The 24793-nt window shown below is 45.2% G+C and overlaps 1 protein-coding gene across 1 annotated transcript in view; it reads left to right on the forward strand.

Moving 5' to 3' along the window:
• Positions 1 to 24793, forward strand: part of LOC103352811 (protein sidekick-2) — a 332816-nt gene that overhangs the window by 280358 nt on the left and 27665 nt on the right. Inside the window, exons 14-35 of the mRNA XM_008275471.1 lie at positions 197 to 333; positions 996 to 1143; positions 3316 to 3456; positions 4798 to 4979; positions 5699 to 5814; positions 6878 to 7073; positions 7460 to 7558; positions 10727 to 10918; positions 14045 to 14166; positions 14249 to 14358; positions 15831 to 15981; positions 16079 to 16316; positions 16929 to 17044; positions 17199 to 17388; positions 18430 to 18528; positions 19154 to 19348; positions 19884 to 20085; positions 20446 to 20549; positions 22159 to 22229; positions 22944 to 23073; positions 23783 to 23839; positions 24550 to 24651. Coding sequence (XP_008273693.1) covers positions 197 to 333; positions 996 to 1143; positions 3316 to 3456; positions 4798 to 4979; positions 5699 to 5814; positions 6878 to 7073; positions 7460 to 7558; positions 10727 to 10918; positions 14045 to 14166; positions 14249 to 14358; positions 15831 to 15981; positions 16079 to 16316; positions 16929 to 17044; positions 17199 to 17388; positions 18430 to 18528; positions 19154 to 19348; positions 19884 to 20085; positions 20446 to 20549; positions 22159 to 22229; positions 22944 to 23073; positions 23783 to 23839; positions 24550 to 24651 — 3098 coding nt within the window. The remainder of the gene's footprint in view (positions 1 to 196; positions 334 to 995; positions 1144 to 3315; positions 3457 to 4797; positions 4980 to 5698; positions 5815 to 6877; positions 7074 to 7459; positions 7559 to 10726; positions 10919 to 14044; positions 14167 to 14248; positions 14359 to 15830; positions 15982 to 16078; positions 16317 to 16928; positions 17045 to 17198; positions 17389 to 18429; positions 18529 to 19153; positions 19349 to 19883; positions 20086 to 20445; positions 20550 to 22158; positions 22230 to 22943; positions 23074 to 23782; positions 23840 to 24549; positions 24652 to 24793) is intronic.

Raw genomic sequence — 24793 nt, forward strand, 5'->3', positions numbered from 1 at the left:
GTCTTGTCTCGCCACATTTCTTCACCCGTCTACCTGATGTCTCTGTTATAAAGGAAGATGCCGCTCTCCTAGAGATTTGTACGAGAGATGTTCAGAGGAGAGCGAAAATGCTCGGCAACTCTCCGGCCCCCACAGCTTGTTTGCTGTGATAGAGGGATTCTTTTATTTATCAAAGTTGTCCTGCTGTTCCCTGCAGGCAGCTGCCCCATGCCCCAGAGAACCCTACAGCCTTGCTGAGCAAATCTGAAAAAAGAGCCATCGACCTGGCCTGGGCCAAACCTTTTGATGGCAACAGTCCACTCATACGCTACATCCTGGAGGTTTCTGAGAACAGTAAGTCGTATTCCACTCATGCATCCGTCTGAGCTCTTTGTGTCAGAACTGTAAGAGCTAAATTATTTATAATGAGTCGGGTTTGGGGAACGAAACACGAGATCAACACTGCAGCGACGAATTAAAAAGATGTTAAATGTTGCTCGTTGAGACTTTTCGTTTCCACGCGGAGGCTCCTGCGACGCCCGTGTTTTTCTCAAGGAGCTTAAATGCAAAACAAATACAGCAAAGAAGCAACGAGCAGATCAAAAAGAATTTAAGAGCGCGGTCAACGGGACTAATTAAGAGTGTCCATCATCGCTTTTAATCTGAGCTGGACGTGTACACGACGCTATCTTTCATCTCCAGCTGAAGTAGACGCGCTGAGCAGCGGTGCGCTTGTACACTGTTCCGGTCATATTGTTTGTTTTCATCCCTCCTTGTTTTCTCAACACGACTTAGTGGGTTTAATTATTTCAAAATTCAAAACCTGCCGTGACAAAATGACTGCGGGCATGAAATAGAAAATCCCTCCGAATATTAGTGAAATTCCCAGAAATGTCGCACTGCTTCCTCACAAATTCAAAGATGAATGCTTTGCATAGCAATGAATAGCGAGTGTGTGTGTGTGTGTGTGTGTGTGTGTGGAATAAGGTGTCAAACTTGATTTCCTTTTGTTCCAGATGCTCCCTGGGCCATCCTGCTGGCCAATATTGAGCCGGAGTCCACAGCGGTGACGGTCAACGGCTTGATCCCGGCTCGCTCCTATCAGTTCCGCCTCTGTGCCGTTAATGATGTGGGGAAAGGGCAGTTCAGTAAGGAGACCGACCGGTGAGCAACAGGTTCTTCGTCTGTTCCTGCCATCCCATCAAAACAGCTTTGATTGTCCTTCTTGTCCTCCCAACACACACAAATACAAAACTCCCTCAGGTCTGACTGGTCTGGTCTCCGGTTACTGGTCCCACCAACATGTCCGGTGTTTGTTCTCTGGTTTATTTATTTTCCTTTTCCTTTAACTGGTTGAGGCAGATGGCCGCCCTCCCTGAGCCTGGTTCTGCTGGAAGTCCTTCCTGTCAGAAGAGAGTTCTTCCTCTCTTCTTGCTCACAGGGGATCTTTAGATGAATGGGGTTTTCTGTTTATAATTTTATCGGATCTTAATGTTAGTATTTACATCAGTCAGGTAAATTTGAAGAATAAATAATACTGTAGGGTCTTAACCTGAATTTTTAACCCTCTAAACCCCAAAACCTGCCAGTACTTTTTAGGAAACATGTTGTTTTTTAAAAAAATATCACTAAAATTACACAATTTATCATAAAAAATTATCTTAAAAATTAAAAACAAACTGTCAGATCTCATCTTTCCAACAGTTTTTCAACTGATCATCAGGGACATGCTGTTCCATCTGCAAAACTAATCAAATCTACACTTGAACTTGTGAAATTTTAACAAAATCCCTTTCGTCTGCGTGTCTCTTTTTTTTTTTAAATGGCAAAAATTAACCATTTTCTCAAAATCAGATTTTGTAAAAAGACAAAAAATTTGCACTTCTTGGCAGAACCATAAACCTATTAGTGACTCACCTGCGACGAACAGTCACATGACGATAATTTAAAGACTTTTTGGCTGAACTGCAGGCAGTGTGACAGTAGTGCTGTTATTAATAACACCTCTGGACACGTGGAACAATACATGTTGATTCCAAGGTGCAGGACTTTATAGGAAAGATTATACAAGCAGGGAACATGAACCCACAGTGAGTAGAGATGTGACAGGAAACACTTTGGGTTCATTCATCAGGCTAATTCGTATTTTAAATCTGATATTGTAGGGTTTTTAGTTTTTAAATTAGCCAGATAAATTCCCTCTATAACCCTAATATTAACACTTGTAGGGTAAATGTGTTGCGTCTATCTTCTTTCTATATTAGAAAGCACTTTGGCTCAACATCACTTGTTTGGAACGTGCTGTATAAATAGCGGCGACTTGATGTGGCTTGACTTTGGGGGTGGAAGCTCCGAGCCGCATCTTTCCATTCCAACATTTTAACGAATAATTTTATTGTAAGGAAACAGGCGTTCCCTCGACAAACCCGCCCGGGCGGCTGTGTTTTCTCAGCACACAATTTAAATCTCAGAAATGCCCCGAAACACGAATCGCAGCAGAACTTTGTGGTTGTTGGTAAACAGTGCACTGTGCTCGTGAAATCTGTTTCCTAGACAACCGGTTTGACTGATCCCTTCAGTCAAGAGTCGGTGAGGAGGGATACACGTGTAAGCCTAGCAAAGCGCACACGCACACAAACATGTACACGAGCACATGTAAACACACAAACACCCACTCGCTCTCACATCCCGAAAAAAAAAAAAGCCACAGGAGGGATTTAGGTTTGAGGCGAGATCGGGTTTGGCCTCTGCACGGCCTCACACGACTCGGAGCGCCCATTCCTCCCCTGTCCATCACCCTCCTCCCTCCCTGCCGCCTCCCCCCTCCCTCCATCAGTCTGTCACGGCGCCTCACGCTGCCAGCTCCCCAGCCAGAGGAAAGCCACGGGGAGCTCCGTCTGTGTGCTGCAGTGCGGCCAGCACAGAACTCCATGTGACTCCATTTGGTACTAAGTCACCGCCACTGATCTCACTCCCATCTTTCATACGCATCTTCTCCCCAGGCGCTCAGGCTTTCTTGTCAGGGTAAATATATGGCTCTTAGGCGGCTGGGACTTTCTCAGGTGAGGCATTATACGTACTTTGAGGTGCAAATCCACAAAAGAATCGCTTAGGGTGTGTAACAAAGGGAGCAAAATGGTAAGAAACAGCGAGAAAGACAAGGAAAAAAGAGCGTTTATAGTAAATTATGCATGCATTTAAATTGATATGCTTCATTTCAGCTGTTGTTTCTTTCAAAGCGCTATGTGTTTTCGCCTGAAATAAACTGAAGCCCCGCGCCGGTGATGATTTTCTTTCTTTTCCCCTTCTTCCTTTACATCTTCTTGTGTTCTGCAGTGTCTCTCTGCCAGAGGAGCCGCCCAGCGCTCCTCCTCAGAACGTCATCGCCAGCGGTCGGACCAACCAGTCCATCATGATCCAGTGGCAGCCGCCGCAGGAGAGCCACCAGAACGGCATCCTCAGGGGCTACACCGTCCGGTAAAAATCCACAGTGCATCCTCCACTTATACTGTTTCCTCGTCTTTATGTGAAAGGTTGGAATATAAGGGCAGTTTTGCTCCGCGGGTGGTAAAAGGAGGAACTTTACTTCCTTTGTAAATACTTAAAGGAAGTAATAGAGGTTGTCCATCCATCCATCCACTTTCTATACACTGTTGAATCCTCACTGGGGGGCTGGAGTCTATCCCAGCTGACTCAGGGTGAAGGCAGGTTCACCTGGACAGGTCACCAGTCTGTCACACTTAGAGACAGACAACCAAGCACACTCAGATTCACACCTACAGACAATTTAGAATCACCAATTAACCTCAACATGTTTCTGGACTGTGGGAGGAAGCTGGAGAACCCAGAGAGAACCCACGCTGCACGGGGAGAACATGCAAACCCCACGCAGAAAGGTGCCCTCACCGGGATGCAAACCGGCAACCTTCTAGCTGCGATGTGACGGTGCTAGCCACCGCTCCACCTTGCAGCAATCTCCAAATCACAGCATTTATCAGCAAAGAAAGCTTAAAAAAGAGAGAGAATCATCCGATTTTTATCTTTCCAACAGTCCTTGAACTACTCATGTGTGACGAGAAGAATATTTAATCAACCTCTAGCTGCGAAGTGACGGTGCTAACCACTGCGCCACCGTGCAGCCCGTTAATGCGATTGTGTCGTGTCATTGTTCCTGACTGGATTTGTGTCGTTGTGCACTTTCTATCTCATCAATTATGTAGGAATGTATAGGCAACATAAAAATCTATTGTATTGTGTAAGGAAACTGTAAAAAGCGTCGCTGTTACACAATGCACTTGATCCATGTGTTCAGCTTCACTGATGTCGGTGATGTCGCGGCGCCAAACCGCTGGAATTATCTCAGAGTGCGTTTCACTTCAAACAACAGCTTCGGTTAACACCACTGCATTTAAATCATGTTTTGAGAGAGAGAGACAGCTTAAAATGTAACAACTGCTTTGACTTCAAAAAGGCAAAACAACAACTAAAAAAAAAAAAAAACTTTAGCAACTCTAATAGGCAGAGTCAGCAATATGCCAAACTGACTGTAAATCCTGTAAACATGTAATTAGTTTGGTTTTTCTGTCAGGCTTTTTATTCATTACATCCAAATGAAACAGCAGGTGTTTTCCAGACAACAGTCAGTGCTTGTCAGTGGGTTTTAAGTGCTTGTTTGCTGGTGCTTTGTCTCCCCCTAGCAGGGATTATGGTGTACTGCTGGACTGTAAATGCACTAATGGAACAGCTAAGCTCCACAAACCACACCGTGAATCCAGTTCCTGATGCTCTGGATTGAAAGTTTGTGCATGTGCGTGTCAGGTACCGTCTCACCGGGCTGCCTGTCGACTACCAAATCAAGAACATTTCCAGCCCTGACGTGACCAACCTGCTGCTGGAAGACCTCATCATCTGGACCAACTATGAGATCGAGGTGGCTGCTTACAACGGGGCCGGTTTGGGAACCTTCAGCCATAAAGTCACCGAGTGGACTCTTCAGGGAGGTGAGTAGTCGGTGTTATTGATCAAAATTCATTATTAGTGAGCCTTCATGTGCAGTTGGGATCAAGACTTTACATAAGACCATGTCTATTATGGCAGTTTTGAGCTTCCAATGAATCCTATACCTCTTATTTTTCCATGGTGGAGTCATATTTCCATAAGAGCTTTAATAAATTTATGAAAAAAACCTAAATGCATGATTGTAATTTGTGACAAAGAGGCATGTGTTTCAGTGATTCCATGTTGAAGAAAGCTTGGATTCAGCATCTTCCAAATGCTTTTATACCACCAACAGAAATCCTCCAGCAGACCTCTGGTAGCCTCCGGTTTTATTTACTTCTGACCGAAATCGTCCACTAAAAGCCAGTGAGGCTGTTGTCCGACTACATTACCATGAACTCTTATTTGTAAGGAGCACGCAAAGGTGTGACATGTCTCTAAAATCCATAACTAGCTCACACACACTCACAAACAAACCCACAAAGAGCTGCTGTGTTGGGTGTAAGTGTCAGACGGAGAGTGATGGCAGCATCTGCCCTGACCTGTGCAGCAGCGATCAATAGTGACATCAAAATAGATGCAGGCCGACTTCTAGCAGTCAACCGAAAGGCGCTTCTCACACTCTTGTTTTTTCTTTTTTTTTTTGCCGTGCCGCTGCTTCTTTATTTTCCTTTTCTTCCACTCTGACTCCCTTTCTCCTTCCTCTCCTCATCCATCCCAGTGCCGACCATCGCTCCGGGTAACGTGCAGGCCGAGGCGGTCAACTCGACGACGATTCGTTTTACGTGGACAGCTCCCAACCCTCAGTTCATCAACGGCATCAACCAGGGCTACAAGGTCAGTAGGCGTCGCGGCGTTCTCGTCGTCCATTGACGGAACTGTCAGAGCTCAACTTGTAGTATCACATGACGGGGGAGAGAGAAGAAAGAAGCCCGGGGGCAAACGATATACGGTGCCAGTTTGAACAATGGACTTTGTTCGCCCATTTGTCAGTCGGAGGTCATTCTCTTTATCTTTACAACCATTTCTCATATGTTTTATTGGGAAGCTGCGTGCGCGTAATGATGAATGTCTTCATTATTTTGTCATGGGCTCTTGAATGTAGTTCATCTCGCTGTCTCTTGTGTATACCTCCGAATGTAGCCCACAGGGAACCACAAAGCCCCACGCATGGGATGCTTCTATTTTTTTTTTCTCTCCGTTAAGACTTAATTATGTCATTGGGACTCTTCTCTCTTTTTGTATTTCTGTTCAATGACGCCCCACGAGTCTTATGCAGCTCGGGGAAGGCTGGAGGGGTCACTGTACGAAGCCAATCTGAATTTTAAGCACCAGGTTTTTCCTCTAGTGTGAGACTGAAGAGGCAAGACGGGAGGCAGAGGAGGTGATAGGAAGTGCAGCAAAGAGAGGGGAAGAATAGGCAGAGGGAGGTATATATAGGAAAAATTGAGATGTGTGGCAGACAATCAAGCATTTATCCCTCTGACATCCCCTTGCCAACTTTCCTGGAAGCTCCCCGACTCGGAAAACTGGAAACAACCCAACGGACCAGCCATTGGGACTCATTACCTAAACAGCTAATTGGTCAGTCCAGGTCCCATTTGTAGATGCTATATGGTAAACGATGAGCGCGCATGATGGGATATTATTATGCCTCTCCAGAGCCCAAAAACTCTCTCCTCTTCGCCGAGCCTGTCGTAGCGGAGCTACTCAGCCATCTTCCCGCAGTCAAAACATCTTCAGGGCATTTTTCTGAATGTATTTGGGAGATGCTAAATAACTCCTCAGAGAGAGACACTACTGTTGGTTTTGTGAGAACTATTACAGAAATACTGGCTTCTTTATTTGGGTAATTTTTCTTCACAATCCCTTTCTTTTCTTTTTTTTTGTCTGTTGTTAGTTGCTGGCCTGGGAACCTGGCAAAGACGAAGAAGTTGCTATGGTAACAGTGCGACCGAACTTCCAGGACAGTGTCCATGTGGGATATGTGACAGGTCTGAAGAAGTTCACTGAGTATTACACCTCTGTGCTGTGCTTCACTACACCCGGAGACGGCCCCCGCAGCCCGCCTCGAGCATTAAGGACACATGAGGACAGTAAGTGACTTCTCTTCCACACTTCCCTCTCTCCTGTGGTGGCAAAGGGGGGACACAAGCGTCTCGCAATAACACATCCTTCGGGCAAGATCTATTATTCATGCAGAACCAAAGTTGTAGAGAAGTGCTAATGAATGACTATACTCAGCATCCAGCCAGGATCATCATAATTGGGACGTAGCTCCCATAGAGATTATTGGCCGAGCTTTAAAAACTCTTCATTTACTTGTAATCACATTTTTTTTCCGGCATTTACCTTGATTTTTTTTTAAACACATTTAAAGTCCAAATAGTCAAATGCAGAAGATTTATGGCTGCGTCCAGTTGCCAAGGTGGCTCGTTTTGTCCGTCGCTCTTGCTCATTATTCTTGTCCGTCCCTGTCCAGCGCCCGGTGCCGTGGGTCACCTGAGTTTCACAGAGATCCTGGACACCTCGCTCAAAGTCAGCTGGAGCGAGCCCAGCGAGAAGAACGGCGTCCTCACAGGTACACTCAACTCACTCCCAAATTATACTTTTGCAGCCAGGCAGGAGCGGGTGAGAAATGAGCAGTTTGCCCGAGGTGCTATTTGTCAGAGAGCTCCGGTGTGAGAGACCAGTCGCATGAGGCGGCGCTAAGGCAGAACTGGAAGAATTTCGTTCTGTGCTGTAACTACTTGACCTCATTTAGCGAGCTCAGCCCAGGAGAGCTGCATTATTGTTTGTTGTTTACTATATTTGGGTCATGCACTTGCTACAGCACAGACAAGACAACAAATATACCATTATGGCAGAGAGACAGAATCATGCAGCACCTTTACATTGCTAAAAAAACAAGAGCACTTTATCCTCTCTCACACTCTGCACATGATGTAGAATTGGCTGTTAATTTCCCTTAATTGCGCTCCTGAGACTCGCTCAGCAGGATGCTCGAGTGAGCGATGCTTCTGCGGGAGGTGGAGTCTGCTAAATGTGAAGGTTACTTACCTGAGTGTACCTACTTGCACCCGTTGCATCACCTTAATTACTTTCCTGAGACGTGCTGCCTGGACCCGGTGGGTGGTAGCGTGTTCTGAGGAGCCTACTTTCGATGGTTCAATCCCAGAGTCCCCAGTTAGATATATAGTCCTACTAAGGCTCCCGAGCAAATCTGACTTACTTGGGAAGCCCTTTCTCTTCATTCACATCCACTGACTACCCTCTCTAGCAGCTCTGAAGAGGTCTTTGACATCTCCTGAAGCAACCTCCATATCGACGTGGCCGCAAACCTTCCGCGGAGCACCTCAATCGGTTGGACCTCGCACCTGCTTGACCTCGCTTACTGAGCCCAGCGCAGGAGAGCTGCTCCTTTGTTTCTTGTTGTTTTTTTTTTTTTTTAATATCCACATACCACTGCTCAGGTCAGACACCAAGCTGCAGCAGTGAGACGCCACTTGTTGGAAAATACAGTAGCATCTCACATATAATAATACAATACCTGTTTCTGATCTCCTGAGCTCTGTGCATGGTTTGTTATGTAGCTGTTTATTGTGCCTTAATTGCACTCCTGAGACTTGCTGCTTGGATTCTGCAGGATGTCCCAGTGAGTGCTGCTTCTAGGGGAGGTGCAGTCTGCTAAATGTAGAGGTTGCTTACCTGGACCTAGCTGCATTGAAGTCACCCTTTGTAGAGAAGTTTGCAAGAGATTTGTGTGGCTTAAGATTCCCAGTAGGTCTTTAATGTCGGTGTAGCGGTTGCTATACCTGAATTACTTACTTTAGACATGTCTTGTTTATTTTTTTTGGTCATTTTGTCTCTATTTATGGTCATTTTGTGTGTCTTTGTGGTGGTTTTGTGTCTTTCTGTGGTAGTTTTATGTCTCGCTATAGTGGTTTTGTGTCTCTTTATAGTAGCTTTGTGTCCATTTTTGGTTGTTTTGTGTATTTTGGTGGTCATCTTGTGTCTCTCTGTGNTTTTTGGTTGTTTTGTGTATTTTGGTGGTCATCTTGTGTCTCTCTGTGGTGGTTTTGTGTCTCTTTATAGTAGCTTTGTGTCCATTTTTGGTTGTGTTGCGTATTTCGGTGGTCATCTTGTGTCTCTGTGATGGTTTTGTGTCTCTTTCGTAGTTTTTCTCTCTTTGTGGTCATTTTCTGTCAATTTATGTTGACTTTGTGTCCCTTTATGGTGCTTCTGGTGTCTCTGTGGTCATTTTTCCTATGTGGTGTTATTTTTTGTCTGAACAACAACACCTCCACAAGCTTCAGCAGCATCTCAGGCTCGCCACCTCGATGCCATTCACTCATTTGGGAGTCCAGGCTGAGCCCTTTCTCTTCACCCACCGTCAACAGCGACCCTCCTCAGCAGCTCTGGAGACGTCTCTAACTGCTCGTAGTCTGCCTTTTCCTCGCACTCCCATCTCCCTGAGTGGCCTTGATGTTGATTTGGCTACAAGCAAACCCTCTGCAGACCTACTCGGACCTTGCAACTGCTTGACCTCATTTAGCGAGCCTGGCACAGGAGAGCGGCTCTCTTGTTTGTTGCACTGCTCCGGCCAAACACAATAATATACCGCTGCAGCAGTGAGACAACACTTGTTAGAAAATAATACATCTTACATGAAATATTACACTGCAAAAAAAAAAAAAAAAGAACATTGTCTCCTCTCCTAAGCTGTGCACAAAAAGGCTCCCTTGCTACACCATTACTCAAGCCTTTTGTAATCATAGAAGAAGCAGAAATGAAGTTGTGCACAGTATGGTGATATAGGGGTGGAAGTTATAGCCCTTAAATTATTATGGATCTTAAAGAGCAATAAAGCACGGTAAAAGCTGTTTCCCATCAGGTAGATTATTAAACTCGGTTGCTATCATTGGTCACTGCACAAAGAGATATTTGGCTTTTGGTTAAATTAAATCCTAATAAGTATTATCAGACAATGCAGTCTGAACACAACACAAGCAATGTGGGTTTTTGTATCATACATCCACACACCATCTGTCCTTACACATAAGGACTAATTTGTTATGAAGATTATTCTGTAATGTTATACTTTAATCCACTCTGGCAAATAAAGTAAGTATGTTAGGAGATATGTGTGCAAAGTAAACATTTCATTTCAGGGACTGCTTTATGCAAAATGCGCTAATTAAAGATGTTTCTGGCGCAATTCACGTTGTGCTTTGTTGTGTTCAAACTCGTAGTAAAGAACACATGCCAAACAATGATATTAATATTTCAATGTTTACAGAGGTTAAGATTTAGCAGCGTATTGTAAAGTGTTTTTCCATTTTAATGCGCTGCACACTCCCAGGAGACAAACACTGACATGCCATGTGAAATTATTGATTTGGCAAGAAATGCTGCTTAATGCTTTATGCAATCACATGAAAAGAGCTGCTGGCCAAGGAGCAAATTGCATTAACTTTGAGAGGGTGAGCATGTGTGTGCGCGCGAGTGTGTGTTTGTGTGCGCACGGGAGTGGGCGGAGGATGTGTGAGTGCAGGGAGGTATAATCACAGGCTGATTTAATTTGCTATATTCAATTTTTGATGAAGTTAATTTAATATTTCTGTTAGCTTGCCCCGTAGCATACGAGCTGAGAGTCGCTATTGTAGTAAAGCTGCTGTCAGATTTTCCCTGAGAGGGTTCTCTGTCCGTCCGTCTGTCTGTCTGTTAACCCGTCCCTGCCTCTCTGCAGGTTACCGCATATCGTGGGAGGAGTACAACCGGACCAACACCAGAGTCACCCACTACATGCCGAATGTCACCTTAGAGTACAGGGTCACCGGACTCACCGCCCTCACCACCTACACCATTGAAGTGGCGGGAATGACCTCCAAGGGCCAGGGCCAGCTCTCTTCATCCACAATTTCCTCTGGCGTCCCACCAGGTCAGTAACCGAATAACCCGTCCTAATAATTACAAGCCAGTGTACGCCAGTTACAAAAAATGTTCTCACATGCGCCTTGTGTTGTGAAGCAGTAGTTTGAAAATTCCATCTCTAAGACGTCAACGTCCACCTGCGTTTATGAGAATGAACTGAACTTCAGCTGTGGTTCTCAAAACGCTGCAACTTTGAAACTGAGTTGTAAGTCAATGGCCAATGTCAAGGTGTGGGACGTGTTAGACAGCAAGTGAGCAATCATATGTTGAACTCTACGAATAGACGCAAGAAAAACAGGAAAGTGTAAAGATCTAAGCAACTCTGACAAAAGCCAAGTTGTGTTGGGTCAGGGTGTCTCGAAAACAGCAGATCTTGTTGGGTGTTCTTGGTATACATTGGTTGGCATCTGTCAGAAGAGGTCCAAAGAAGGACAAGCAGGGAGCCGGTGGTCCTTCAAGGTTCACTGATGTACATGAGGAATGGTGGCTGGTTTATGAGGTCCAATCACATCACAGCTTGCTGTACGTTGGGCTAAATAGCCACAGACTAGCTAGAGGCTCCATGTAGGCACCTATGATGGGCACATAAGAACTGGACCGTGGACCAATAAAAAAAAAAGGTAGCCCGATGTGATGAATCAGTTTTTCAGGGTGCGTTTTGTGAAGGAGGCAAGCCGGCAGAGGCAGTTTGATGTTTTAGGGTCCCAGCACTGATGTGGGGTCACCATAACATGAACCACCTACCTAAACATTGTTGTGGGCGTGTACACCTCCTCATGGCAATGGTGGTCTTTTAGCAGGATATTAAGCACTGCCACATGACAAAAATTGTTTTGGATGTGATTTGAGAGATATGTCAGAGAGTTTGAGTAAGTTGACCTCCAAAGTTCCAAGATTGCAGTCCCATCAAGCACCTATGAAAATGGAGGCCCCACCAGGGATGGTTGAGGAACATGACAAAGAGGTGCTGACGTGTCCTCCACATTCACCAGATTTCACTTTGTCTGATCCATGGAGGCCCCACTTCATAACAATGTGATAATGGCATGGACCTTTTTCAGCGGGATAATGCGCCTTTCCAACTGCAGTCATTGTTCAGGAATGGATTGAGGAGCATGACCAAGAGCTCAAGGTGTTGACTTCCAAAGTCCCCAGATCTCAGTCAGATCAAGCATCTCTAAGGTGTATTCCAAAGAGTCCATTCCATATAGGCCCTACCTTACAATTTCTAGAACTTAAAGGATCTGCTGCTAACGTTTCGGTTCTGTGGTGAACCTTCAGAGCTCTTTAGATGCTGGATCACACGGTGTCTTTATTCAGACCTGCCTCCTAAACGCCCCCCTTTTCACCATCCACATCTCCAGTTTGTACCACAGGCTTTCTATTAAATGTTTCAAATCTCATCTGCCGACATCACCGGTGTTAATTTTTCAGTATTGCCAAAGCCTCCTTTAGAGCAGCAGAAAACATTATACGACTGTGTTCGGAGGCTGAGTAGCTCTCATTAAATGTAAACTGACAGTGGAGTGCCCCTTGAAGAAATGCTCTGATCACACTGTGTTCTGTGGATCCTCTAGAGTGACGGTGACATGTTGTGAAAGTAAATGAGCATATGCTTTACATGGCACCGCTAAAAAGCAAATGTTGTGGAGGGGGGGAGGAATCCCATTTCAAAATACAGCACCATGGGAAAAGTCAACCTTCATCTGTATTGTTGACATTCTCAAGCAATGCACTCCTTCACTTAACAGCCATAAATCTTTTACCAGGCTCAATTAATTCTCAAGGCAAACTTGTCGAGTTTCTCTAACTACTCAAATCCAGAAAACAGCTGGGGACCTTTATTGAACCTTTCACATGCTGTAAATTTACTGTTTCACGTTGAACTGCGGTGCCGTCTGGCGCCAGACACAATGAAATCTGACCCCGGTCACCTCATCCGGAGGGGAGAACCAGAGCAAAAAATAAATAAATAAATAAATAAACGCTCCAAGCAATGCGCATATCAGCCCCACATCCACCAAATAATAGCTCCCGCGAGAGCATTAAGGACAATTACAGTGTTTAATGATTTCATATTTGCAAAACTGGGTAACAGAAACACAATGCCCACATCAATTACAAGCGCCTGCATTCGGAGCCTGTACATCTGTGAAACCTGCGAGATGACAGCCTGTTATATTGAGAGCGGGCTTTAGTGCAGCAGTTATGGTCCCCAGAATGGCAATTACTGCCATTGTATATGTGTAAAGAAAACGCCCGAGCCTTGCGACTGTACCGCCGCGATCCCCGCTAGAAGCAGCCCCGATAATCAGTCATGCAAATAATTTAGAGGTGGTAATTTCACCGCGACACATGTAATCTGCATTTCATTAGGACTGAATACATCCGCATTTGAGCAATTTTTTTAGGCGGGGGGGGGCTGGATGTGCTCAGTGTGCCCATGGGAGTGATTATATCTTTTTAATATTAGGCCACTCCAATGTGCCACAGTCTGAGGTTAATGTGTCCAACTAGGATTCAGGTAAACCGCAGTGTTTTGGATTTAGGATGTGGCATGAGGGAGGGGGAGAGAAAAACAGATAAAGCTTGAATTAATTAGTTTTTGCACACATTTGCATACATACCTGCCTAGAAACACAAAAACATTCATATTCATATACACACAAAAATGCCCCTCCTGCTGTTCTTTGAATTCACCGTTTTCACTTTTGTTTCCCCCCTCCAGGATTACAACTGAATAATCCGATCCTCATTGTCTTTTTTTTTTTTCCAGCTCGAGTGTAAACAAGTAGGATATCAAGATTGAATCGTATCTCCAGATAACTGCAGCGTAATTGACATTCATGGCATTGTCTCCATCTGTGTACTGTGCACGAGCAGCCTTCTCCGAATCTTATCTGCTTTTGCTGAAGTTGGGGAGTGCAACGGAGGAGACAGTGAGACGAGATTAGATGGAAAAACTTCTGCCTGTGTGCGGTATCTGTGCCGCCACAAGAGGGCGCTGTGGTAGATGGATTCTCCCGAGCGAAGCCCAAAAAGCAGAAGTGCCCTGTGTGAGGAGCAGCCAGGGGAAATACATCTGTAGTAGTGGGTAGTAGTCGATTTTTGACTCTTTGCTCTTTCTTCACAGAGCTGCCCGGTCCTCCTACCAACATGGCAATCTCCAACATCGGCCCACGCTCCGTCACCCTGCAGTTTAAACCTGGATATGATGGCAAAACTTCCATTTCCCGTTGGCTGGTGGAGGCCCAGGTGAGGCAGAACCAGAACTGAAGCACCAAAGATGTGATGTTGTTTTCCACAATCGTCAAATAAAAACTGATCTTGCTCCTAGGTGGGCGTGGTGGGAGAAAACGAGGACTGGGTGATGGTCCACCAGGTGTCCAACGAACCCGAGGCTCGATCCTTAGAGGTGCCCGGTCTCAACCCGTACACCTTTTACAGGTACATCTAATGAAACACACCGTAAAGCAGAACATATGTCCACATTTGATCTGCTTTCACTCTTTGCGTGGTGGTGCTGGTATTGTGCAGGAAGCGTTCATCCGCAGCATATTGCATGAATACAACCCTAACCCTGACCCCACATAGCAGAGCAGTTTTATTAAGTGGGACCTGGCTCATGTTTTTCCAAGTTTATTCGAGGCAAGCTGGTGCAGATTGTGATAAACAACAGATAAGGTGTATGCGTGCTTCAGCATCTCACCTAATTTCAGCACATCCCAGGAGCTTATCTTTCTCTGTTTTCCTTGTATTTGGATGTGAGATTGTTTGTGGTTAGCGCGATGTTACATTTTTTATTTTTTTTCCCAGCGTGTGCACGATCTTTATCTCGTCTGCTTATTTTCCGTGATCGCGTCCAATATAACCAATTAACATTTCACTGAGCCGGTTCCCCGAAGAGCACGCAGCAGCTATAGTTCTCATCATCCCGACATCACTGCTGCCACTTTACATTTCACTAAAGTTAAATGCAAAAAAAATTTGAGTTGTTTTGCATATTCAGGCTGTAATGCAAAAAAGAAAAAAAAGCTCTCCTTTCAGCATATTCATATTCGGTGCTGTGATCTTGTTCAAATGCAATAAGCCTCGTGTAAGAGGATGCGAGTGTTGCAGTAATGCTGATGATTCTGAGTTCGTTTCGAGCTGCCAGGTTCTGAGTTGTCATTTCAGCTGAACTCAAGCAGGCATTCTCCAGATTGTAATAATAACCCGACACATAGAATTTGAATAAAATATCAAAACAAAGCTCGCTCATCGGGGATTTCATGGAATCCTTTGATTTTTTTTTTTTTATGTATATTTTTGTAGGGTCAAAACTTCAGCTCCGCATTCGGCAGGTTAATCTGCATAATTACTGATGCTGGAGGGGATCAGCTCTAATATTTACATTAGTTAGCTTAGATTCTGCCGTTTATAATACTGTAGGGTCTCATCTACAGCATCTCATTACAGCTGTTATAGTCAGGAAAAGTAGTGTTTCATATCATTTTTGTTGGGTTTTAATCCCTCATGTGAAGATTACTGATTTAAAATCACACCACAGGGCTTTAACCCCAATATGTAAACTTGTTAGGTTAAACTGTAGCTTCAATCATAATCTGTTTTTTTACTAGAAAGCACTTTGGTGCAACAGCTGTTCTTTTAACTGTGCTGTCTTCAAAGCAATGACTGGGACCGCCGCGATAGCTCAACTGGTTGAGCTGGTGGCCCATGTGCAGGGTCTATAGTCCCCGACACAGCGGTCATGGGTTCAAATCCAGCCCATGACCATTTGCTGCAGGTCCTTCCCCCATTCTTTGCCCCACTTTCCCTGTCTCATTCTCTACTGTCCTGTCAAATAAAGGCCAAGACCAAAAAATAGCTTGAAAAAAAAAGCAACGACTTGACTCGACTTGTTTGAATCCAAACTCCAGGTTCCGCATGCGTCAGGTGAACATCGTGGGCACCAGTCCTCCCAGTCAGCCCTCCAGGAAGATCCAGACCCTCCCGGCTCCTCCTGACATGGCCCCGGCCAACGTCACCCTGCGCACCGCCAGCGAGACCAGCCTCTGGCTACGATGGATGGTGAGCAGGAGCCGTCTTGTCACGTGGAAAAAAACAAAACAACCTGAATCAGAAGACCTGTTGTGATGCACCTTTTCCACTCCATTCTTGTTTTCAGCCTCTGCCTGAGTGGGAGTACAACGGGAATGCAGAGCAGGTGGGCTACAGGGTCCAGTACTCCCGCGCAGGCTCGCAGGGCCGAGCGCTGATCCACGTTATCGCCGACCGCCTGGAGAGAGAGTTTACTATCGAGGACCTGGAGGAGTGGACCGAGTACGAGGTCAGGGTCCAGGCTGTCAACGGCATCGGGATCGGACCCTGGAGCCAGCCGGTCAGAGGCAGGACCAGGGAGTCTGGTGAGTTAGCAAATGAAGCAGAAACGCTTCGTACCTACACCTGGACCACTTCTGCAACAGCATCTGTGCAGAATATCTTCAATATTAGTCACATTAGAGGTAACAAACCCTCTGTATGCGTTAAACTTAGGCGCCATATGCTAAACGCGGCAGCAGATTGTTTCCTGCTCCGACGCGCCGCTCGAGCCTTTTTACCAGCCCACCTCAATTTAGACAAAGACGTGCTTTTCCCTCCTTCGCTTCTGCTTTCATATCGCACAGCAGACGCTGGGCAGAGAGGAATGGAAGGGAGCTGAAGGAAGGAAATTGAGAACACATGGACTCAAATGTGGAATTCCTGTGCTCTTATTTTTTTTCCACACACTCCAGCAAATTCTCAGGAATCAGGCATTATGTCCAAGGATGAGTGCCAAAGAGAAGAAGAGCCCTATTCTTGAGTTTTATAAGGGTTGGGGGGAGGTTTCAGCAGCCCTAAAGAATATAAGGGAGCTGTGTGCATCTGCAAAGAGCTGATTGGTCACGCTGCTTTTCTGTTGTACATCCACGTGAATACACTCACAGGGAGAACATTTTGTCAGAATGTACAGAAAACACCTCTCTTTGTTTTTGCAGTCCCCTCCAGTGGACCCACCAACGTGTCCGCCTTCGCCACCACCTCCAGCAGCATCCTGGTGCGCTGGTTTGAAGTCCCAGAGCCGGACAGGAACGGTCTCATTCTGGGCTACAAGGTCGGCTTCTTTACTTAAAAATGCTTCACAGCTATTCACCGTTTATTTACAAGACCTCTAATTAGTTTGTCGAAATGTCAGCTATCTAAAAGCAGCATGGTGGCAGTTTACGAGTCCAGATTCAACCCCCCTTCTTGTCTCCTCTCCGGATCAGGTGGTGTATAAAGAGAAGGACTCTGACAGCGCCGTTCACTTCTGGATGGTGGAGGGAAACGCCACCCACAGCGTCCAGCTGACCGGTTTGGGGAAATATGTGCTGTACGAGATCCAGGTTCTGGCCTTCACCAGGATCGGAGATGGACGGCCAAGTTCTCCGCCCATCCTGGAGAGGACTTTGGATGATGGTAACGACGGAGAAGCATTGAGCAATATATTTATATGAACGTGAACGCGAGGAGTTTCAGAATAATTTCTCTATAAAATTACATAAAAGACAAAAAAATAAATGTAGTTTTTTAAATGTATTTCTAGTCTAAGAGCCTTAACCAACTGAACCCCTTGTTTTTTTTTTTGTTTCTGTCATATTTTTGCTCCCTGTGGGCTCATTATCTCTGCACTATGAAGTCCTGCACCTCTGTAGAATCAGCACAACCACGGCTAGAAGTAGAGAGAACTCAAAAAGATCGTCCATACAGTATAACACAGATATAATGCCATGATTCACAAAAAAAAGAAAATACAAACGTTGAATTTCTTTAATAATTTATTATACAAAATAAAAACCAGAATCAACATGTACAACTTTTTTCCAAGTCCCCACTGGTTTTGCCATTACAAGAAGAAATGGCGACTCTATTGTACATACTATTGATATTTAACTATTTCCATGTTTCATTTGTTTTCATACTACCTGCTCTGTGCAAACACTGCCTGCAGTTCAGCCCAGTTCAGCCGAAAAGTCCCAGAATTTTTGTCATGTGACTTTTGCTCACAGCTGAGTCACTGATAACTCCACAGTTGCAGTGAAGAAAGCAGAATTTTTTGTTTTTTACAGAATCTAGTAAATGCAAAGAGTTTATTTTTGCCAATTTTTTTAAACAACTGAACCACAGCTCACATGTGATTAGTCCAACGACTGTCAGGAAGTTGAAAATACGACGGTTCCTGCTTCTGTAGTTTTGGCAATTTTTGCTTTTTTCTTATTTATATGTACATTTTTTCTGTCGAGTATGTGTGTAACTCTATGTGTAAAGCTGCTGACAACAATGTGAATTTCTCCACTGCGAGATAAATAAAAGCATATCTTATCTTATCTTTTAAACTTGCTGGCCGGTTTGGGGCTTTAGAGGTTGAAGGGTGATGTTACAGATGTACTTAAATGCTGAGATATAGTTCCAAATGATTCTAGTGCCTCTATCACAACGTTGTCCGTTGCTTCCCTGCAGTTCCAGGACCTCCGGTGGGCATCCTGTTCCCTGAAGTGCGAACCACCTCAGTGCGACTCATCTGGCAGTCGCCCGCCCAGCCCAACGGCATCATCCTCGGTTAGCAACACGCACACAATCCCCTCCTGTTTGGAAACATCTCATAATATTTCTTACGTCTGTGTCAGTTTTTGTTTTAGTATAAAAGCAGCACCATTAGCAAACAACTTTCCAAACGCTGCAAAAAACAGATTTCTTTCCTTAAATGCGGCGCAGCATCAGGCCCACAGATGTAGCTCCTGATGACTCCCAACGTACTTTTGTAACGTTTTTTTGTTTTGTTTTGTTTTTTTTAAATGGACGAGGCGATATTCGTTGTGGGAAATCAAATCTTGTTATTTTCCGGCATGGCAGTAAAGGGAGTATGGATTCCCTTGTTAGCTAATTGGGGATTTCCTCGTGAGCGTTTGATTCATTACACATCTGTCGGATAATTTAGCTTAAACCGAACAGTCAGTGTGACAGACCCACACAGTAGCAGGCGGGAGCAGATGCTGCTGGAATCGTGTCAGAGGAGACAAAGCTGTGTTGTAGCACAGCTTGATTTCCTCTTATTGTTAGAACACAAACAACACATGCTTCGAATGGGGAAAATACATGTTTCAGCCTCGATTTAATTCAGCTCCCTCTGACGGTTCCACTAAGGCTGTTTGTCTTTTTTTTTTCTTCTTCCTTCCCCCTGCAGCCTACCAGATCACGTACCACCTCAACTCCACCAACAGCAACACGGCCACGGTGGACGTGCTGAACCCCAGCGCTCGCCAGTACACCGTCACCGGCCTCAAGCCGGAGTCCGTCTACGTGTTTCGCATCACGGCGCAGACGAGGAAGGGCTGGGGCGAAGCGGCCGAGGCGCTGGTGGTAACCACGGAGAAGAGAGGTAAACTTGTGGAAGAGGATTTAACGTGCAAAATGAAATCCAAAAAAACACGCCGATGCTGTTTTTCAAAATGAAGGCAACAGGAAAACGCCGTAAAACTAATGCCGTGAGCAGGTGTGTGATCGCGGTAATGACACCACTTGTAGCGAGCTGTGCAAAGCCTTCATGGCACTTAGTTCATCTCCAGTTAACAGTTCAGTAAGCAGATGTGTTTTCTAAAGGAGTGTTTGTGCCCTGTGGGTATTTATTGGAAGCACTCTGATGGAGTTGCGGGAACGAAAACAGTCCATCTGCTTCCCTCAAGGCATGTTGTGGATTGTTTACTCTGCATCTTTCATTTCTCGGCTACTTTTCATTCCATCATCATCAGATTTTTTTTTTATTTTCCTTCTCTGTGCATCGCAGCTTATGCAAATGTAAGAAGATGAACAGGAGTGCTTTTTGTGTCATTTGTCACATGCTGTAATTTACACTCGCTTCCAACCCTTCTGCTCCCTAATGTCTCGTTTTCTTTTCCTCCTGGTTCTCTCTTCAGCTCGTCCCCAGCCCACCAGCCGTCCCATGGTCCCTCAGAAAGACGTCCACGCCCGCCAGGTGTTGCTGTCGTGGGAGCCGGGCAGCGACGGCCTGTCCCCGGTGCGCTACTACACGGTGCAGCAGAGAGAGCTTCCGGAGAGCAACTGGACTGTCCACTCTGCGTCGGTCAACCACGAGGCGTCCTCCTACATCGTGTCAAGGTAGCTGCTTCCGCTTACAACTTTTTATGGCGACAGATGTTTTCCTGTTTGCTCCCATTAGATGCAAAGCGAGGCAATAAATGGAAAAAACTCTGTCCTCTCCCCACTGATACATTCATTTAAATATTCCCTCAGCTGTAGTAAAGCTGACAAATCGGATCCTTCTATAGAATAAAGTTTCCGAGGCCTGGAACAATGCAAAGAAATCTGACGAATGGGGAGATGTTTTTAAAACCCAGCAGCCGACACAATGAGCTCTTTCTGTTTTGATGGATGCGGCTTAAGTTTTAGGATCGGTTGCTGCAGTTTGTCATCGAGATTGATGCGCTTTTTTCTGCTTTTTTTTTTTTTACCCCAAAGGCTGAAGCCCTTCACGTCGTACCAGTTCAGAGTAAAGGCCACCAATGACATCGGGGACAGTGAGTACAGTGAGGAGAGCGAAGCGATCACGACTCTGCAGGACGGTAAGGAGCAAATATCTTTATTCTCTTTATTTATGGTGTTTGATGAGTAAATTATCTTGATGCTATGGTGCTTTTTGTTTGTTTTCTTGCCAAGATGTAGATTTGAAGTTTGATAAAATGCACAAATCTGTATGCAGATATGCTAAGCTAGCTTAGCATAAAGGCCAGTGTGAAGTTGGAAACAGCTTCCTTGGCTCGGATGGTAAAAAATCCACCTGTAAGCATCCATCAGCATTGGGGCGGCTGTGGCCCAGGTGGTAGAGCGAGTCGGTCGGTGATCGGAAGGTCGGCGGTTCGATTCCGCCCTGTAACCTGTTTCATGGTCGTTGTGTCCTTGGGCAAGACACTTCACCACCTTGCCTGGTGTGAATGCGTATGAATGGATTGTTTGAGGTGGTGGTCGGAGGGGCAGAATGGCAGCCATGCCTCTGTCAGTCTGCCCCAGGGCAGCTGTGGCTACAATCGTAGCTACCAGCACCAGAATGAATGTGTGTGAATGAAAAATTGACAGTGTGTAAAGCGTCTTTGAGTGTCTAGAAAAGCGCTATATAAATCTGATCAATTATTGTTATTATTTTTATTATCAACCACAACATTTTATAGATCCGACCCATTGGGCCACTGGACCCACTGGAGGTGTCTTGTTGTGTCTCGCATTGCAACACTGGCAGCTTTTCCTCAATAGATCAGGCTTGTTCCATTCTCATGAATATCCGAACAGATTGAGATCTGTGGAGTTTGGAGGGCAGTTGCAGTAGCTCGAGCTGTTCCTGAGCGCTTCTCGTGGCGTGGTCGGGTTCTGCATTCTGCTGCGTGGGGTGTGCTTTGGTCTGCAGCTCTGCCTACGTGGGTGGTGGTACGAGTCAAAATAACACCCACATGAATGCCAGGACCCAAGATTTCCCAGCAGAACGTTGCATTTTAACAGGATGAGCAATGCGATCCCCCTCACCTGCCTGTGGTTTCGGTGTTGTGGCTGATCGGTGTGCACCATATCGACACCATCTCAGTTACGTCCAGGTCTGTTTGTTGGCGAGTGCAGTGGCTTTATGGAGACAAACTCACAGTGTTGCTTTAGTAAGTAAAACGAAATGGTTACAAACACAGAATAAGCATTTTCCCACAATGTTAAGCTATTTCTTTGAAATATTAAGCTATTATGTGCGGCGTGTTTACAACGACTCTGATGTGCTGTGTGTATATAATGTAGGCATTTATAGGTGCAGTATTAACACTAGAGTGGAAACAAAAGTAAAAGCCCGAGGTATGACTTCGTCCTCTGTCATGATGAAAAGACTCTCAGTGAATTAGCCCATTGTTGTAAAGCAGACGCTGCTGGCAAAGGAAGCAGGTGATGTCACATGTGAGACAAGAGGCTAAAACCTTGGCAAAAAGAACAAAAGTCTTCGCCGGTGGTGCTCTAACCAACTAAAGACATGTTCCTGCGCTGATCTTTCCCCACTGCTGTTTCTGACTCATCCGTCAACGGCTCCTCTGTTGTGTGTTTATGCTCCATGAATGCCACCGCACACCATTCAGCGTCGTCAATTGTGCACATTTTCAGGTCAATTTAGCTAATTTATCTCCCCTTTTTTTTTTACTGCCTCAGCGCCCGACGAAGCGCCCACAATCCTCTCCGTCACGCCGCACACCACGACGTCGGTGCTGATCCGCTGGCAGGTAAGAGCGCACGGCGGTCACTGCATGCAAAACAAAAGACACCATTTAAGTCTTGAGAAAGTGGCGTCTAATGAGAGGCCGTGACGGTTCGCGCCGAGGCCTGTACTTACAGACCGGCTTTCACACACACAGCCTGCACTCTGTCTAATAAAAAACACCCTCTCCCACACTCACACCTGAATTAACAGGTCATAAAGAGGAAAAACAGGAGGCTCGGAGACACAGTTTTACTTTTATGGAGAGAACACTTGTAGAGTTTATGAGGATAGAGCGGTACTTGTTTTTTACTCCCCTTCTCCCCTCTGGGCTTGCTCTCTCATGTTCAACCGACGGGGGGGGATTTTTCTGCATTACTCAACCTGTGGATGAGCTCATGTTGAGATTTTTTTGTTGTTGTAGTCTCTTCGTTGATGATAAGACAGTTGAAATCAGCTATTTAGACCTTATTAAACCTGAAATACTGGTCTATTCTGGCTTTTTTACACTTATACTGTATACTGTATATATATAACTTATCTTATTTTATACTTAAATCTCTTCTATTTTTTATTTTTTTTGCTCTTTATTTTGTGCTTTATTCTATATTGCACTGAAGGAGCTGCTCTTAATCTCATTGTACATGTGTATAGTGACAATAAAGGCATTCTTTTCTATTCTATTCTTCTATTTTTCTGACGCTCCACACCTAAACTCCACATTTCTTTCCGTCCACAGCCCCCCTCTGAGGAGAAAATCAATGGAATCTTACTGGGCTTTCGGATCCGATACCGCGAGCTGCTGTACGACCGTCTCCGCAGTTACATCCATACGGTCAGCAGTGCGTCCACCTGGGCCGAGCTCACCGGTGAGGAATAACTGCTGCGAACACATTACGCCGCCACCACCCGCACTATTCGATCCCCAATCATTTCCATTTAGAGTCAGCGCCTTTTGCGTTTATTGTGCCGTGCGATCTGAAACGCTGCGTTATGAATGTAAAGAACCACAACGGGCCTTAAAGAAGCACAGAAATTGCAAAAAAAAATAAATCAAAATTAATTCGGCAAAAAGTGTAAGAAAGAAAAAAAAACTGCCGCGTCTGCACTTTGCTTCACATTGGAAGAATTTCTAAGACTCGGCCGCGCTTGATTAGTCCTGTGCAGTCTTTATGTGTCAGCAGCACTATTATTTCCATTAGAGGCAAACTTTCACACTGGCCTATTCTGTTGCCAAGATCTCCCCACTGGTCCTGACACTTCGCAGCAAAACATTTCATCTTGTGATCGGTGGTTATCAGCTGCAGGCTATTATTAGGTTTACTCAGGAGCCACTCTGTTTCTACTGCTCTGTGCAACTTGGCCTATAATTTTACTCTTGTCGAGTCATTCTGCAGCTATGATCACTGTGATTGTGTGGGTTTTTTTCCCCCCCTTTTTTTTTTTTTTTTATGACAATACCGCTGCCCTTCTCGACAGCGAAAATATTACACTTTGAACCCTTAATACTGTTGTCGGTCCGCTACCTCCCTCTCATTTCGCCTTCTTTTATCGCTTTTTCCTCTTCCTGCCTCCCAGCCCCCTACAGCATCCGAAACCTGAGCGACGCGACGCTCGCGCAGTACGAGTTGGACAGTAAGTTTTTTTGTCTCCACAAAAATACACACAAATGCAATCCCCAAACAAATTAGATTTTTAAAAAAACAAAAAGAAGCTTCCTTTTTTTTTCCCTCTTGGATCTCACCATATGTCTCAAGTACCCCCGCTGCCTTGAATAGCGGTACAGGAAAAGCGAGAGTGTCAAGGAAATTAACACAACATTTGGCTGCTTATAATCACATTGCATTGGTACAAACATGTCTACCGAGGCCAGTGGAGCGCTTTGTACACAGAAATTCTTGGACACTGAGTACACAAGCCCGCCTAGTCCAACACACTCTTTCGGTTTGCACATGTCAGCTTATTTGGACGAGCACTACAAAAGCAGATGGTCGCATATTTTTCCCGGTACCTCCATGCTGCGGCGTTCAACAACCTCATAATTATAATGTCCCTGTATGAATTTGTGATTGAAATGAAAATGTCTTCTCAGGGCAAAAATGATTTACAGTAAAAGAAAACTGGTAGTGAATCCTGGTTGTCTTGTATGGGTTGGTGGGAAGCCAGTGAGGGATCACGTCTTTATTATTCCACTATCTACTGCAGATACTACTATCAGATGACCTCCAGGCCTTGCGGATAGGAAAATTGGATGTTCCAAACTGGGGATTTACAGTTTAAGTCATAACACCAGTGTTTAATATAACTCCAAACCCTGTATCCCCCATTGTTTACTTCTGCTGCAGAGCTCAGTAAACACAAGCGCTACGAGATCCGCATGAGTGTGTACAACGCTGTGGGCGAGGGTCCAACCAGCCCGCCACAGGAGGTGTTCGTCGGAGAAGCAGGTACGTGCGCTCTCCAGTATTTATAAACTTACTTCTCAACCCGCTTTGCAAGTGGATTAGTCTCCTGTCTGTTGAAGTGATGTCATTTGGAGGCATGCTCGGATTTTGGGTGTAATTTGTCTTTCTGTAAGCCCAGGGCTTT

The sequence above is a fragment of the Stegastes partitus genome, unplaced genomic scaffold (genome assembly GCF_000690725.1).
Source record: "Stegastes partitus isolate 25-593 unplaced genomic scaffold, Stegastes_partitus-1.0.2 Scaffold52, whole genome shotgun sequence".
Taxonomy (NCBI): Eukaryota; Metazoa; Chordata; class Actinopteri; family Pomacentridae; genus Stegastes; species Stegastes partitus.